The sequence below is a fragment of the Pan troglodytes genome, chromosome 17 (genome assembly GCF_028858775.2).
Source record: "Pan troglodytes isolate AG18354 chromosome 17, NHGRI_mPanTro3-v2.0_pri, whole genome shotgun sequence".
Taxonomy (NCBI): Eukaryota; Metazoa; Chordata; class Mammalia; order Primates; family Hominidae; genus Pan; species Pan troglodytes.
The window spans coordinates 31,676,880-31,691,300 of record NC_072415.2 but is presented as its reverse complement, the minus strand read 5'-3'; the positions used below and the strand labels follow the sequence as shown (position 1 = coordinate 31,691,300).

Sequence of the window (14,421 nt, the reverse complement as noted above, 5' to 3'; positions counted from 1 at the left end):
CACGATAGAACAATCAAATCTAGAATGTGTGACATTCTACCAAAAAAATGAATTATTTTACAAACATGAATGCAAAACAGTTTTTGTACTCCAAAAAAAGTGCAACATATAAGTAACTACAATCCAAAGTGGAAGTAAATGTATCCTTAGGTTATAGGGAGCTTTGAAAGCAAAATGGTAGATAATTTTAACTTTACCATACTTTAGCTATAATGAAGGAAACACATTAAGAGCTAAAAAAATTTGACAGTAAAAATGGTGTATCAATAAACTCAAACAATAATTAACTTAGCAAATCAGTACATTAATAAGCAAGACTGTAAACAAGCAATAAAATAAATTCTGATCTGATAAATGCAGAAATTATATATTCCTATATTTAAATCATTGTTTGGAAGAGCAAAATTACACAGACGCATGATGTCATTAAATCTTATTTATCATTAATTCTAGTCTCAACTTCATAAAATGACAAAATACTATATTAAATACATCTTACCTTTGTCCTGGATTGAACCTGTTCTTTACAGATGAGGCATTTCTTGACTCGTGGAGAACATAAAGAACAGGTAGCAATATGTCCACATGGACCAAAAAGAGTATCTCTCTTCATATCTGAGCACACCATACACTCTTCTAAGGTTTCAGAATCATTACTAATCATAGAAGGACTCCGAGAACCCACTTGACCACTAATAAAAGAAAGTATTTCAAATCAAGCCTATCTTATTACAAATTCACGAATTAAAATGTTTTAAAATATACCTGGAGCATCATTAGTATACATAAAAACTAGTCATATTAAAAAATTTAGCTTTAACATCTGTGTGTGAAACATTAAATTTTTGTGTTTATATGCGTCTCTGCATCTTTAGATACTTCTAACACAATTCAAACTTCAAACTGAACACTCACTCACCCAATGGAAAAGGGTGAATCTTCTAACAATGAAATAAAAAACAGCAATTAAAAAAAAAACTTAGCATAAACAAAATTTTGCTCAGAACCTGTTGTATCTATATAGAACCAGCAGAGGAAGGCATAGGAATAAAACAAAAATCCTCACTAGCCCCCATGTTAGTTGCCTTACTAAAGACGGAACAAAGCATCATCAGAGTCCACAACAGATAGGGCACTTTGGAAAATTTAACACTTCAGCTGCTGTTTTGACATTTTTAAGTGTATCCTTAAGGAACATAAAATTATATTACAGAAAGATAGACTGCATCTGTAAACACAGATACAAGGAACAGAAATACATATGACCACCTACAGCTACAGAAAAGGGATGCCCTGTTTCTACCACAATCTTCAGAAACTCACGAACACGTACACAACACGTACACAGAGGGTCCACCTTAGACTCCATTGTTTAAAAGTTATTACTGCAATAATTATAGTGCCTTATATCTTTATATTTATAGATTTTTTTTTTTTTTTTTTTGGAGACAGAATTTTGCTCTTGTTGCCCAGGCTGGAGTACAGTGGTGTGATCTCGGCTCACTGCTGCAACCTCCGCCTCCCGGTTCAAGCAATTCTCCTGCCTCAGCCTCTCAAGTAGCTGGGATTATAGGCATGCGCCCAGCTAGTTTTTGTATTTTTAGTAGAGACAGGATCTCACCATGTTAGTCAGGCTGGTCTCGAACTCCTGACCTCAATCCACCCGCCTCGGCCTCCCAAAGTGCTCAGATTACAGGTGTGAGCCACCACGCCCGGCCGATGCATTCTCTTTTTGTAATAGAATTTCATGTTCCTTAACAATACACTTAAAGAAATGTATATACCTCACTATATTAATTTCCTCTATAACACAGTTCTATGCACAGATTCCAAAGAGATGACATTTCATCACTACATATAAATTATGAGAGAGGCAAGGAACACTAAGGTTAAGGAACAGCTACTGAAATTTCAGTGACAAGAACCAGGTACAAAGGGCAACAACAGTTGCACAGCACTGTTCAGATTTAAAAAAGCAATGAGATGTGTACCTTTTTGTACATCCATAAAATCTCGTAAGGAAATTAGTTATGTCATAAATAATAATTAAAATCACTGACATATCTTTCAGAAAAAGAGACAAATGTGAAATGATCATCTTTAGAGAAAACTCCACCAGGAATTGGTGCATTCATTTGTTCATTCTCCACTGATACTGAGTGCACCTGTCAGGCACTGAGCAGGGTGCTACAGAGTTTGTGTGAGATATACCCTGTTCATGGAGTATAAGTTGCCTCTCTTAGGAAGATTCTATTTAAATTTTAAATATAGAGCCAGGCACAGTGGCACATGCATACAGTCCTAGCTACTGAGGATGAAGCAAGAGGATTGCTTGAGCCCAGGAGTTTAAGCCCAACCTGGGCAACACAGCAAGACGTATTTTTTAAAAATAATAATAATACAATAAAAAATAAATACAATTTAAAATACATATAACATTAACAACAGCAATTTTACTAGAAGACTTTTTCTCATAAATCCCTCTAACACATGGGAGTACTAGAAGATCAGACTAGTTTAGAAAAGTTTCTCAGAACTTATTAAGTACAGAGCATTGCACTCAATAATGTGGGGAATATGGCATAAAATAAGAGACATGCTGCCTGCAGAAAAATTTTCAAGGAAGAAAAATTTCAGGAAAGAAAGGGTCAACACAAATATACAGGAAGAGCAAAGATGAAGACATTTTCAAGTAGCCACGTCCTCCATTACAAAACCACATGATATTTTCTGTACAGAATATTAAGTTTTATGATAATAAATAATACAAACCTGACTTTTTCCTTATGACACTTTGCCAGTGCTTTGCAGAGATTCGGATCAGGACAGAGATCAAGTGGCGATTGACCTTTCTTATTTCGAATGCTCAGGTCAGCACCATTGGCTGCCAAGAAACAGGCAATAGATGCTGCACTCTTCTTCTCTGCCCCCTGGGTACCAAGTCCCATTATTAACTACAATAAAATAAAAAGAGTCACGATTTTCCCTCTAGGAATCTGCCATCAATTCTTGCCATCATATATATGTATGTGTGTGTGGTGGACACTTATGAGTTCTAGTCCTAATGTTCCCTCCCCACCACTCTACCCCTGGTTTTCTCAAGCATACACACAAGTATGCTTTCTCCAGTTGTAGAGGTGGACCTACATTCTCCATCTGCAGAGGTGGACCAAACATGGCCCAAACCAGTCAGATACCTCTACCTTACCTATATGGCTAGTACCGGGATGGACACATAACACAAATCAAGTCAATTAAGCCCAACAGAACTCAAAAGTGGAACTTCTGATTGAGATACTAAAGAAACAGTACTCTCTTTCCTAATTAATTTGGCTCTGGAGCAGCTAGCAACCAACTTGAAACAATGACAGGAGAGACAACTGAGAAAAGAACCAATGACTAGGAATTGAGCCAAGATACGGAGAATGAGACAAATTAGGTTCTGATAATATTATCTGAGATTCTTCTCATCATCTTATGTGAAAATAGTCACAATAACTGTTAACATTTATTGAGTGTCTAAAATGGATCAAGTATTATTTTACACACTTTCCATGATCTTTACAACAACCTTATCGAGGTAAGTGCTCTCCTCTTCCCATTTTAAAATGAGAAAAAAAGAGGCACACCGAGCTAAGAGAACTTACCCATGGTCATAAATAAGGCAGAGGTCTCAAACACTTTGGTCTCAGAACCTTTTTACCCTCTAAAAAATGATTTTAAAATTCTTATGGAAACGTGAAGGACTTAGAATAGTCAAATAACTTCGAAAAAACAAGAAAACTGGAGGACTGACACTACCTGACTTCAACACATATTATGTAGACAGTAATTAAGACTGGGGGCTGGTATCAAATAGCTAAAAACATAGACCAACAGAACAGAATACATGATCCAGAAAGAGACCTTCACATAAACAATTAACTGATTTTGGATAAAAGTATACTGGCAATTCAGTAGAAAAAGAAAGTCTTTTCAGCCGAGTGTGGTGGCTCATGCCTGTAATCCCAGGACTTTGGGAGGCTGAAGCAGACGGATCATGAGGTCAGGAGTTCAGGACCAGTCTGGCCAACATAGTGAAACCTCGTCTCTACTAAAAATACAAAAAATTAGCCAGGTGTGGTGGTCTGCACCTGCAATGCCAGCTACTTGGGAGGCTGAGGCAGGAGAATCGCGTGACCCCAGGAGGCAGAGGTTGCAGTGTGCCAAGATCACACCATTGCACTCCAGCCCAGGCAACAGTGCAAGACTCTGTCTCAAAAAAAAGAAAAAAGAAAAGAAACAAAGTCTTTTCAACTAATGGTACTGGAACAACTGGATATCCACAAGTAAATAAACCTGGATCCATATGTCACACAATATATACAAATTAACTCAAAAAGAATCATAGACCTAAACATAACAGCTAAAACTTTATAAACTTCTAGTACAAAACATAAAAGAAAACCTTAGTGATCTTGGGTTTGGCAAAGATATCTCAGACAGAACACACAAAAAAAACACAAATGATGAAAGAAAAACTTGATAAATTAGACTTCCTCAAAATTAAAAAATTTGACTCTTCCAAATCACTATTAGAAGAATGAAAAGGGCTGGGTGTGGTGGCTCATGCCTGTAATCCCAGCACTTTGGGAGGCTGAGGCAGGCAGATCACGAGGTCAGGAGATCAAGACCATCCTGGCTAAGGTGAAACCCCGTCTCCACTAAAAACAATACAAAAAATTAGCTGGGCGTGGTGGCATGCACCTGTAGTCCCAGCTACTTGGGAGGCTGAGGCAGGAGAATTACTTGAACCCAGGAGGCGGAGGTTGCAGTGAGCCAAGATTGTGCCACTGCACTCCAGCCTGGGCGACAGAGCGAGACTCCGTCTCAAAAAAAAAAAAGAATGAAAAGACAAATCTCCTACCGACTGGGAGAAAATATGTGCATTCACATATAAAGAACTTGTATTCCGATTACATAAAGAACTCTCAAAACTCAGTAGTAAGAAAACAAACAGCCTAACAAAATAATGAACAAAAGATTTGAGCAGACACTTCATAAAATACGTATGGTGACAGACAAATGAAAAGATGCTCAATATCAATAGTCATTAGGAAAATGCAAATTAAACCACAATAAGATACCACTATGTATCTATTTGAATGGCTGATGTTAAAAAAGAACTGAATGGCTGGGCGCAGTGGCTCAGGCCTGTAATCCCAGCACTGTGGGAGACCGAGGCGGGTGGATCACCTGAGGTCAGGAGTTCAAGACCAGCCTGACCAACATGGTGAAACTCCGTCTCTACTAAAAATACAAAAATTAGCTAGGTGTGGTGCAGGCGCCTATAATCCCAGCTACTTGGGAGGTTGAGGCAAGAGAATGGCTTAAACCCAGGTGGTTGCAGTGAGCCAAGCACTCCAGCCTGGGTGACAGAGTGGGACTCCACATAACAACAACAACAACAACAGAACTGAACAACTTTTGGTAAAAATGTGGAGCAATAAGTTAGTACTGACTAGTACTAAGTTCATAAACTAAGTTTCTAAGTACATAGCTCTGATAAAATATTTTATCCAATACAGGTTAGATTACCAGTAAATGTAAGATCTTGCATAAAAAGATTCTTCCACTGGTACTGAATGAAAGATGATCTTTACTCACCGTGTTTTTGGATGGCTCCCAGGCAGCATCCACCTTCCCCACATCTTGCATATCTTGGAGCTGACGTAGCTGAGACAAAGTGTGATGCCTTAGAGCTTCATGCAAAGGAGTATCCCCATCCTTATCCTGAATATCAAGCTTGGCACCTGCACGGACCAAAAGCTAAAAGAGAAAGATGTCTCATTTTGGCAAAGTGTCCACATCCATAAGAAACTTCAACATATCTAAAGTAATGGTGAGAACACCCTGGACCTACTGAAGAAGTTACCACTAAAGCTAATCATTTTTATGCTGTTGCCTTCTACTCTTCTCCAACCCTGTGGCTCCTTACAAAGAGTCACGTGTTCTGGTTATTTAAATATATTGAATTAGAGAAAATAAAAATATATGAGAATCAATATGTTGCTTAATTCATCTACTCTAAGATGATGATAACAGAGGGATATTTAGGACTTTATTTCTCTTTTCAACTTTAGATGTATGACTTGAGATATTTTAAGCACTTCCACCAGGACCAAATCATAATGTTCAAAATTCTTCTATTATGTAAACAAACAAGGAACTGTTATTATTGATTCCATTCTCTTTTGGTCAATTTTCTCCAAATGTATGGTCATGAAGAAAGCCATGGAGGATATCAAGAGGAATTTCAAATAACAATAAATACGAACAGTGTTTGCTAAACTACAACCCCCTAAATAAAAATGCACAGTTGACATATTTCAATAGATTACTTAAGCAGTAAATATAAGTTTATTAAAACTTTGCTTATGGTGCTTTAACAATTTTCCTAATCCCTTCTACGATCTTACTGAAGAGCTTTAGAAAAGTACCATCTATATATAGAAGCCAATCTCAAGCATATAGTCTCATCTGTCTTGGCAGATCACATTGTATTTAGATATTTAGATTTACTTATATCTAACTATGCCAGCTTGAGACATGTAACACTGTATCATTTCAATTTTCAGGAAGTTCTAAAAATCTGTATGGTTAAAATGTAATTATAAGCTAAAATGTATGTCAATACTTTACCCTAACAATCTGGGTATGCTGTCGTTCAACAGCAAGGTGTAGGGCAGTTTGTTGGTTCACATTCTGGATATCCAGGTTTGCATTACCCTGAACGAGAAGAACAAATGTTAAATGGTTAAAATTTGACAACAGTAAAGAACATGAAAACTATAACTACTCATAAGGAATAAATAACACCGAACACTGCTGGCTACTTTCTCCTTCAGCTGCTGCAATGTTATTCTCATATGGTAACAGTTGCTGTTAAAGTAGAAAAAAATGGATGGGGCAACAAACTTTCTGAAGTAAAACAGCAAGTTTTAAAAATCATTTTTATTATGGTAATTCCATCCAAGAACAGTTAAAAAGGACAAAGCACAGTAGAATTCAAAGACAGATCTCTTTCAATCTCCACTATAAAGCAATGGAGATAATCAACTCCTTAGAACTCTAAATATTTCCTGAAAAGTTATAATAATGAGTCTTCATACTGGATTTAGATTTACTTTAATGACCTAATAAGTTCACTTCCCCTTGCTGCATATTTGGGCTCTTCCTCACTCTGTGAAAAGAAACTTTGCTTTAGGTGAGAAGGTAATGCTTAATTGGTACATAAAAGTATGCATTAAAGTAAGCAGAAAATCCTACCCATGAACCTAGGGCAGCCGAAGAACCGTATGAGAACAGCTGAACCCTAATGAAGAAAGAGACTGAGGAGCAAAATAAGTGCACTTGGGAGTCAGGGGACCTAGGTCAAAACTCCATCATCTACTTCCTCAGGTCCAAAATGGTGACAGTTAAAACCTATTGCACAGGGTTAATGTGAAGATTAAGTAAAATAACATATAAAAATGCCTATCAAATGTCTAGCATAATTTAAAAATTTTTTAAAATGAGATCAAGACAAGAGCTAAAGATTCAAAAGATAAACCGATCATTTCGTTTAGGTCTTAGAACCATGCATGCGCTCTGGTCACAACTCTTGATACTGGCGGGGTATGCAGAGCTGAAACTTTGGTAATGTTATGTCATATTCTTCAAGATGGGAATTTCTCATTTGTTTTTATTATGTTTCTTTGAAGTGTGGTCAGAAAGTACCTGATCTCAGCTTCTTTTCTTCTTCTTCTTCTTTTTTTTTTTTTTTTGAGATAGGGTCTCACTCTGTCACCCAGGCTGGAGTGCATTGGCACATAGCTCACTGCAGCCTCAAACTCCTGGGCTTAAGGAATACTCCCGCCTTAGCCTCCCGAGTGTCAGCTTAATTCTTTATCATGTCTATTTCTCACATAAATGTGCACAATGGGGATTTTTCTTTAAGTTTCCTGAGCTTTTCCATCATTGACATTTCACTAAGTAGTATTCATTGCATAGGTGCACCACAATTTGCACAATTTGTTTATCCCAGCACTACCTGAACATTTGGCTTCGCTTCCAGTATGGGGCTAATAATAGCTGCTACAAACATTTAGTACAAGTATTTGCTTGGAAAGGTGTCCTATGTTCTCTTGGGTACATACCTAGAAGTGGGATAGCTGAGTCACCTGATAAATATATGTCAAACTTTGTAAGAAACCACCAATTTGTTTTTCAAAGTGCCTGCCTTAAAAAAAAAACACCAGCAATGTATACAAATTCTAATTGTTCCACATCCTAACCAATACTTGGTTTTATTGGTCTTTTAATTTTAGTCATTCTAAGTGGGCAATTGTAGTAACTGGTTGTGGTTATAATTTCTATTTTGTTAATCACTAATAATGCTTTCACTTGCCTATTGGCTAACTGTATATCTCCTTTAGTAAAGTGGATGTTTAAATCTTTTGACCCTTTCTATAGAGTTATTTGTCCTTTTATTTATTCATTTATTTTGGAGATGGTGTCTCACTCCCTCTTCACCCAGGCTGGCATGCAGTGGCATGATGCTGGCTCACTGCAACCTCTACTTGCTGGGTTCAAGCAATTCTCCTGCTTCAGCTTCCTGAGTAGCTGGGGACTACAGGTGCGTGTCACCCCGCCTGGCTAATTTTTGTATTTTTAGTAGAGAAGGGGTTTCACGATGTTGGCCAGGCTGGTATCAAACTCCTGACCTCAAGTGATCTACCCATCTCAGCCTCCCAAAGTGCTTGGATTACAGGCATGAGCCACCGCACCCAGCCAGTCCTTTTATTATTAAATTTTCAGAGTTCTGGATTCCAGTCCTTTGTCAAATATGTTTTCCCTACTGTGGCTTTCCTATTTGTTTTCTTAATGGTATCTTTTGATAAGCAGAAGTTTAGTTTTTGATGAAGTGTTATTTATTAATTTTTCTTTTAAGATTATGGCTTTCTGTCTCCTAAAAACCTTTGTGCACCTCATTGTCAGATAATATACTAATACTAATTTTTTGTGTTTGTTTTTTGTTTTATTTTTAAGACAAGGTCTTGCTCTGTTGCCCAGGCTGGAGTGCAGTGGCGCCATCATGGCTCTCTGAAGCCTCAACCTCCCAGGCTCAAGTGATCCTCCCATCTCAGCCTCCCAAGTACCTGGGACACAGGCACATGCCACCACACCCAGCTAATTTAAAAAAAAAAAAAAAACATATATATATATAGTAGAGATGAGATCTCACAATGTTGCCCAGGCTGGTCTCGAACTCCTAGATTTGAGCTATTCTCCTGCCTCAGCCTCCTAAAGTGCTGGGATTACAGGCATGAGTCACCAGGCCTGGCTGGCTTTATGGTTTAAGCTTTTACATTCAGGTCTATAACTCATTTAATTTTTGCGTAAGTTGTGAAGTAAAGTTAAGGTTTTTTTGTTTGGGTTTTTTTGTTTTTGGTATATGGATATCTACTTGGTTTAGCCCTATTTGTGGGAAACAATCCTTTCCTATATTACTTTGGCACTTCTATAAAAAAAGTAATTGACTATATGTGTGGTTCTTTTTTTTCTTAATTTGAGTTGCTGTCTATACATATGTGTGGTTCTACTTCTGCGTTTTTTATTCTTTTAGTTTGTATGATTGCTATATAGAAAATACTAAGTAATCTGTAGAGAAGATACCAGAATAAGTTTAAGCAAGGTCACAGGATATATGGAAAATATACAAAAATTGTATTTATATATACTAGCAATATGCAAATGGAAATTGAAATGTAAAAACAATTCTATTGAGTGACTCATTGACTGGGTCTCGCTCTGTTGCCCAGGCCAGAATGCAGTGGTGTAATCATAGTTCACTGTAACTCAAACTGCTGGGCTCAAGCAATCCTCCTGCTTCAGCCTCCTGAGTAGCTGGCATTACAGGGGTGTGCTACCACATCCAGCTAAAATACAATTTATAATAACATCCGCAAAAAGCTGCTGAAGAACAAATCTAATATGTGCAAGAGCAATCAAACTCCCAACAGACTTTTTAATAGAAACTAATAAGCTGATTCTAAAATTTATATGGACAAGGCATGGTGGCACTTTGGGAGGCTGAGGCAAAAGGATCACTTAAGCCCAGGAGTTTGAAACCAGCTTCGGCAACATAGTGAGACCTTGTCTTACAGAAAAAATAAATAAATAAAAGCCAGGCATGGTGGCACATGCCTACAGTCCCAGCTACTTGGGAGGCAGGAGGACTGCTTGAGCCTGGGAGGTCAAGGCTGCAGTGAGCCATGATTGTGCCACTGTATTCCAGCCTGGGTGACAGAGTGAGACCCAGTCTCAAAAGCAAACAAAAAATTATATGCAAATGCAAAAGATCTAGAACATTAGAGTAATCCTGAGAAAGACAAAGAAAGAGGATTTAATCTACCTGATTTCAAGACTTTCTATAAGGCAACAATAACCAAGGCAACATGATAGTGGCATAAGTTCACTTAGATTTTTGAATAAAAAGGAATTATCATAATTAACAGAGAGCAGTAATTTTAATAGCAAAGATTTAAAGTAGTGGGGGGGAGGTGGCTTAACTTTTGATATATTTCTTTAAATTTCTGTAGTTTTTGGAATGTATACCTTATAATTTGGTATTTGATTACATATATTATTTGCTAAATTTTTCTGCTGTTTCATCTTCTTAACTAGACTATAAATTCCTTGAAGTCAGGAATCACAGATAATTCTTTGATAACTTCAGTGCATCTATATGGTTTATGCTTGCATATGAAAAATTTGCTGAAATTACTAAAATATCCTAAAACTACAAAATAGGCTCCTCCCAAAATCCAGGCTCATAAAAACGTAGTGTCATCCTATTCTGAGATGAATGAAATGACCAAGGTGAGTCTGTACTGCTATCGAGCCATAAATTCCAGGGGTCAGCAGTAGTTACAAAATAAATCCCCTGATCTTAGCTGCAAACTGCAGTCTGATGACAACTGGCCATACTGTTTAAGTATCAACACAGATGGTTCTTGGTGCTCTGGTTGATGATACTTCCTTAACAGTGGCAGCCATTCTGGGAAATCTCTGTTAGTTGATGCCCATTTCACAGGACCAATCCAGGAAGACTGTGCAGAGGAGATCCTGGGAATTGAGGGACTCACTCTCAAACACACATCACCATCCTGCATTTAAGAAGTATTAGGCAGAAGACAGGATATGCATTATATCTGAATTTTCATCATCATGAGGTTTTACTGGAACCTACTAATAGGCAATTTATAAAGCAATAAATAAATGAATGGCAATGGTACCAAATTGTTTAAAAAAAAATAAAAAAGAGGGAATTATTTAACTCTTTTCTTACCTGATGTACCAACAGTTCAGCCACTTCTACGTGATTATTAAGGGCAGCCAGATGTAAGGCAGTATAACCATCATCTTTCTTCTCATCCACAATCCATGGTCTTGGTAATTTAGACAGTAAAACACGCATTGCACTGAAAGTTAAATTCACATTATTTCTATATTTGCATAATTTGATATACTCAAAAGAAAAGTTTGCAATCAAATGAAGATACTCCTCTTTAAAGAAAAAAATGCTCTTAGAGACAAATAGAAATTCTACTTTTCTAATCTCAAATGTGCAGCTTTAATTTAATTTTTTTTTAAGAGATGAGGTCTTGCTATGTTGCCCAGGCTGGCCTTGACAGAGACTACAGGTACATGCCACCATGCCCAGCTAGCTTTTTGATATTTTGAGAGGTAGACACATTATTACTATCTGGGAAATAGAATCAAAACAGAATGGAAGTGCTACAAGGAGGAAACCTAAGAGGAAAAAACCAAAGAGAAAAGAAATATACCCTAATGAGGGCACCACTTTGGCTTTGGGGAACCTCTCAGGTTCAGTATCAACAGTATTTATTAATGAAAGAGTTAATGAAGAACAGCCAGATAATAATTTTTAGAAGTAGGAAAAACTGTGATAATTAATACACTATATATGCTGAACTATCTTAGCTGACGATTATTGTGTAGCTGGTTATCATGAATTGCAAAGTTAAAACTTGACATATGTCATTTAGAAGTGGTAAACCAAGTCTGGAGCAAAACACACAAAATGGCCATTATAATTTAATATTTAAAATTTAAAAATCAGTAATAAAGTATTTCCAAAGCAAAAAAGAGAAAGTTATACAAAAGAGAATTAAAGATTTAAACTCCAACCACCGAAGAGCAGAACTAAGTTCAAGAAGTCTGAGAATGGGTTGTGGAGGATTGAAGAACCTCTAAAATTACACTTAAATCATTTGGAAACTTTTATTAGACTTTTGTTTGTTTGTTTGTTTTCCTGAGACGGAGTCTCGCTCTGTCGACCAGGGTGGAGTGCAGTGGCACGATCTCAGCTCACTGCAAGCTCCGCCTCCCGGGTTCATGCCATTCTCCTGCCTCAGCCTCCTGAGTAGCTGGGACTATAGGCGCCTGCCACCACGCCCGGCTAATTTTTTGTATTTTCAGTAGAGACGGGGTTTCACCGTGTTAGCCAGGATGGTCTAGATCTCCTGACCTTGTGATCCACCCGCCTCGGCCTCCTAAAGTGCTGGGATTACAGGCGTGAGCCACTGCGCCCGGCCTTTTATTAGACTTTTTAAACAGGTTTATGAACCCAAAGTATACTGAGAATCACAGCTTACAGAGCCCCTTCCATGGCTGTAACTGAGTAACAATCACTGTTTGGGGATAACAGGCTTCTTTGGAAAGCTATAGGCTCTCCTCCAGAGAAATGCATGTCAAAATCTTTACCTATTAATACAATTTTGGGTGAGTCTACAAACTCCTAAATCCCATTCATGGGCTTCATAGAAGACTAAGGTTTTCTGCTTTTGTTTTCAGTCACTAGTAAGGATTTTAGTCCTCCTCATTCCATAAATTAAAATAAAATACTAGATATTGTATAGACTTTGAGATTCTCAATGGGAAAAAGTATTGGTATGACATTATACTACTGATGTTTGGATAGTCATGATGTTAATGCCATACATTCTCTCTTACCCTACACATTTGAGCATGTGAGAAACAGAATTTACAGGGGTTAACAGTTCCGGAAAATTTAAAAGATACAAGTATTAAATCATGTGAAAAGTGAAAAAACGTTTTATTAAAAACAAAATGTAAAAATAATAATGTAAATACTTGTCATTAATTTAAACAAAAATTGTGATATAATCATGTTGAAAGGAATGGTAGTAACAGAGGGTATTAGTTTTAAATCTTCATTTTCCATAACATGAAATCACTAGATGCCTGTAATTGATAAATTAAGAAATTACAGGATAAGTTCCAAGTTGTTGGTCGGGACAAAAAAGGGGTAAGGAGGGATGAAGCAGAAGACATTTCTCTTTCATTATAAGTTTTGTAGTAACATTTGACTTAACTATGTACATATATTAGCTTGATTAAAAACTTTTTGTTTTTAGGAGAATGGCGTTGAACGCAGGAGGTGGAGCTTGCAGTGAGTGGAGATCGAGCCACTGCACTCCAGCCCAGGCGACTGAGCGAGACTCCATCTCAAAAAAAAAAAAAAAAAAAAAAAACCTTTTGTTTTTTTCTGAGACAAAGTTTCTCTCTGTTGCCCAGGCTAGAGTGCAGTTAGTGGCACGATCAGAGTTCACTGCAGTTTCAACCTCCCAGGCTCAAATGATCCTCCTGCCTTAGCCTCCCGAGTAGCTGGGAGTATGGGTACATGCCACCAAGCCCAGCTAATTTTTTTGTATTTTTTGTAGAGGCGGGGTTTCACCATGTAACAGCCCAGGCTGGTCTTGAACTCCTGAGCTTAAGCCATCCACCTGCCTTAGCCTCCCAAAGTGCTGGGATTACAAGCATGACCCACCATGCCCAATCTAAAAACGTTTTTGAAATCAAAACGCTAAGATAATATTTGGGCTTGTTGCCTTGAAATATTTTTAATTTGCACCTGTATTCCTTTTAGCCTCTTAGATATACCAATGTTACAGTAAGTATTAAATTATAAAGTGTGGTTCACACTAACTTCATCAATTTTTTTAAAGCCTTTTAATGAATAGATATTTCTGAGAAGCTGGTTAACAGAATCATGTTTCCCACTGTCTTCCATTCTAGTTTCAGAAGTACATTCTCATATTATTAGGTTGGTGCAAAAGTAATTGCAGTTTTTGCCATTAAAAGTTAATACAATGCCAACAGCTCAAAGAAAGGAAAGGGGTAGGGGAGCAATTCCTCCTCTGGGCACAAGCTGTTGGTTGAGATGAAGCCATCATTTACTTGTTCTTCTGGTCTTACATGTCATAAGCAAACAAGCTAGGGGAAGTTGAAGTCCCTCAAAAGGGCCATGGCTCAGAAAGTTATTAAGACACTTAAACAGAAACCGATATGTAT

General features: G+C 37.4%; 1 protein-coding gene across 2 annotated transcripts in view; it reads right to left on the bottom strand.

The window, feature by feature from the left end:
- MIB1 (MIB E3 ubiquitin protein ligase 1) overlaps positions 1–14,421 on the bottom strand; it is a 134,454-nt gene that overhangs the window by 20,739 nt on the left and 99,294 nt on the right. For both annotated transcript variants that reach the window (XM_003315867.6, XM_063796028.1), the window contains 5 exons: positions 11,372–11,504; positions 6,682–6,768; positions 5,647–5,808; positions 2,773–2,954; positions 500–692 (listed from right to left, as the gene is read on the bottom strand). In XM_003315867.6, coding sequence (XP_003315915.2) covers positions 500–692; positions 2,773–2,954; positions 5,647–5,808; positions 6,682–6,768; positions 11,372–11,504 — 757 coding nt within the window. The remainder of the gene's footprint in view (positions 1–499; positions 693–2,772; positions 2,955–5,646; positions 5,809–6,681; positions 6,769–11,371; positions 11,505–14,421) is intronic.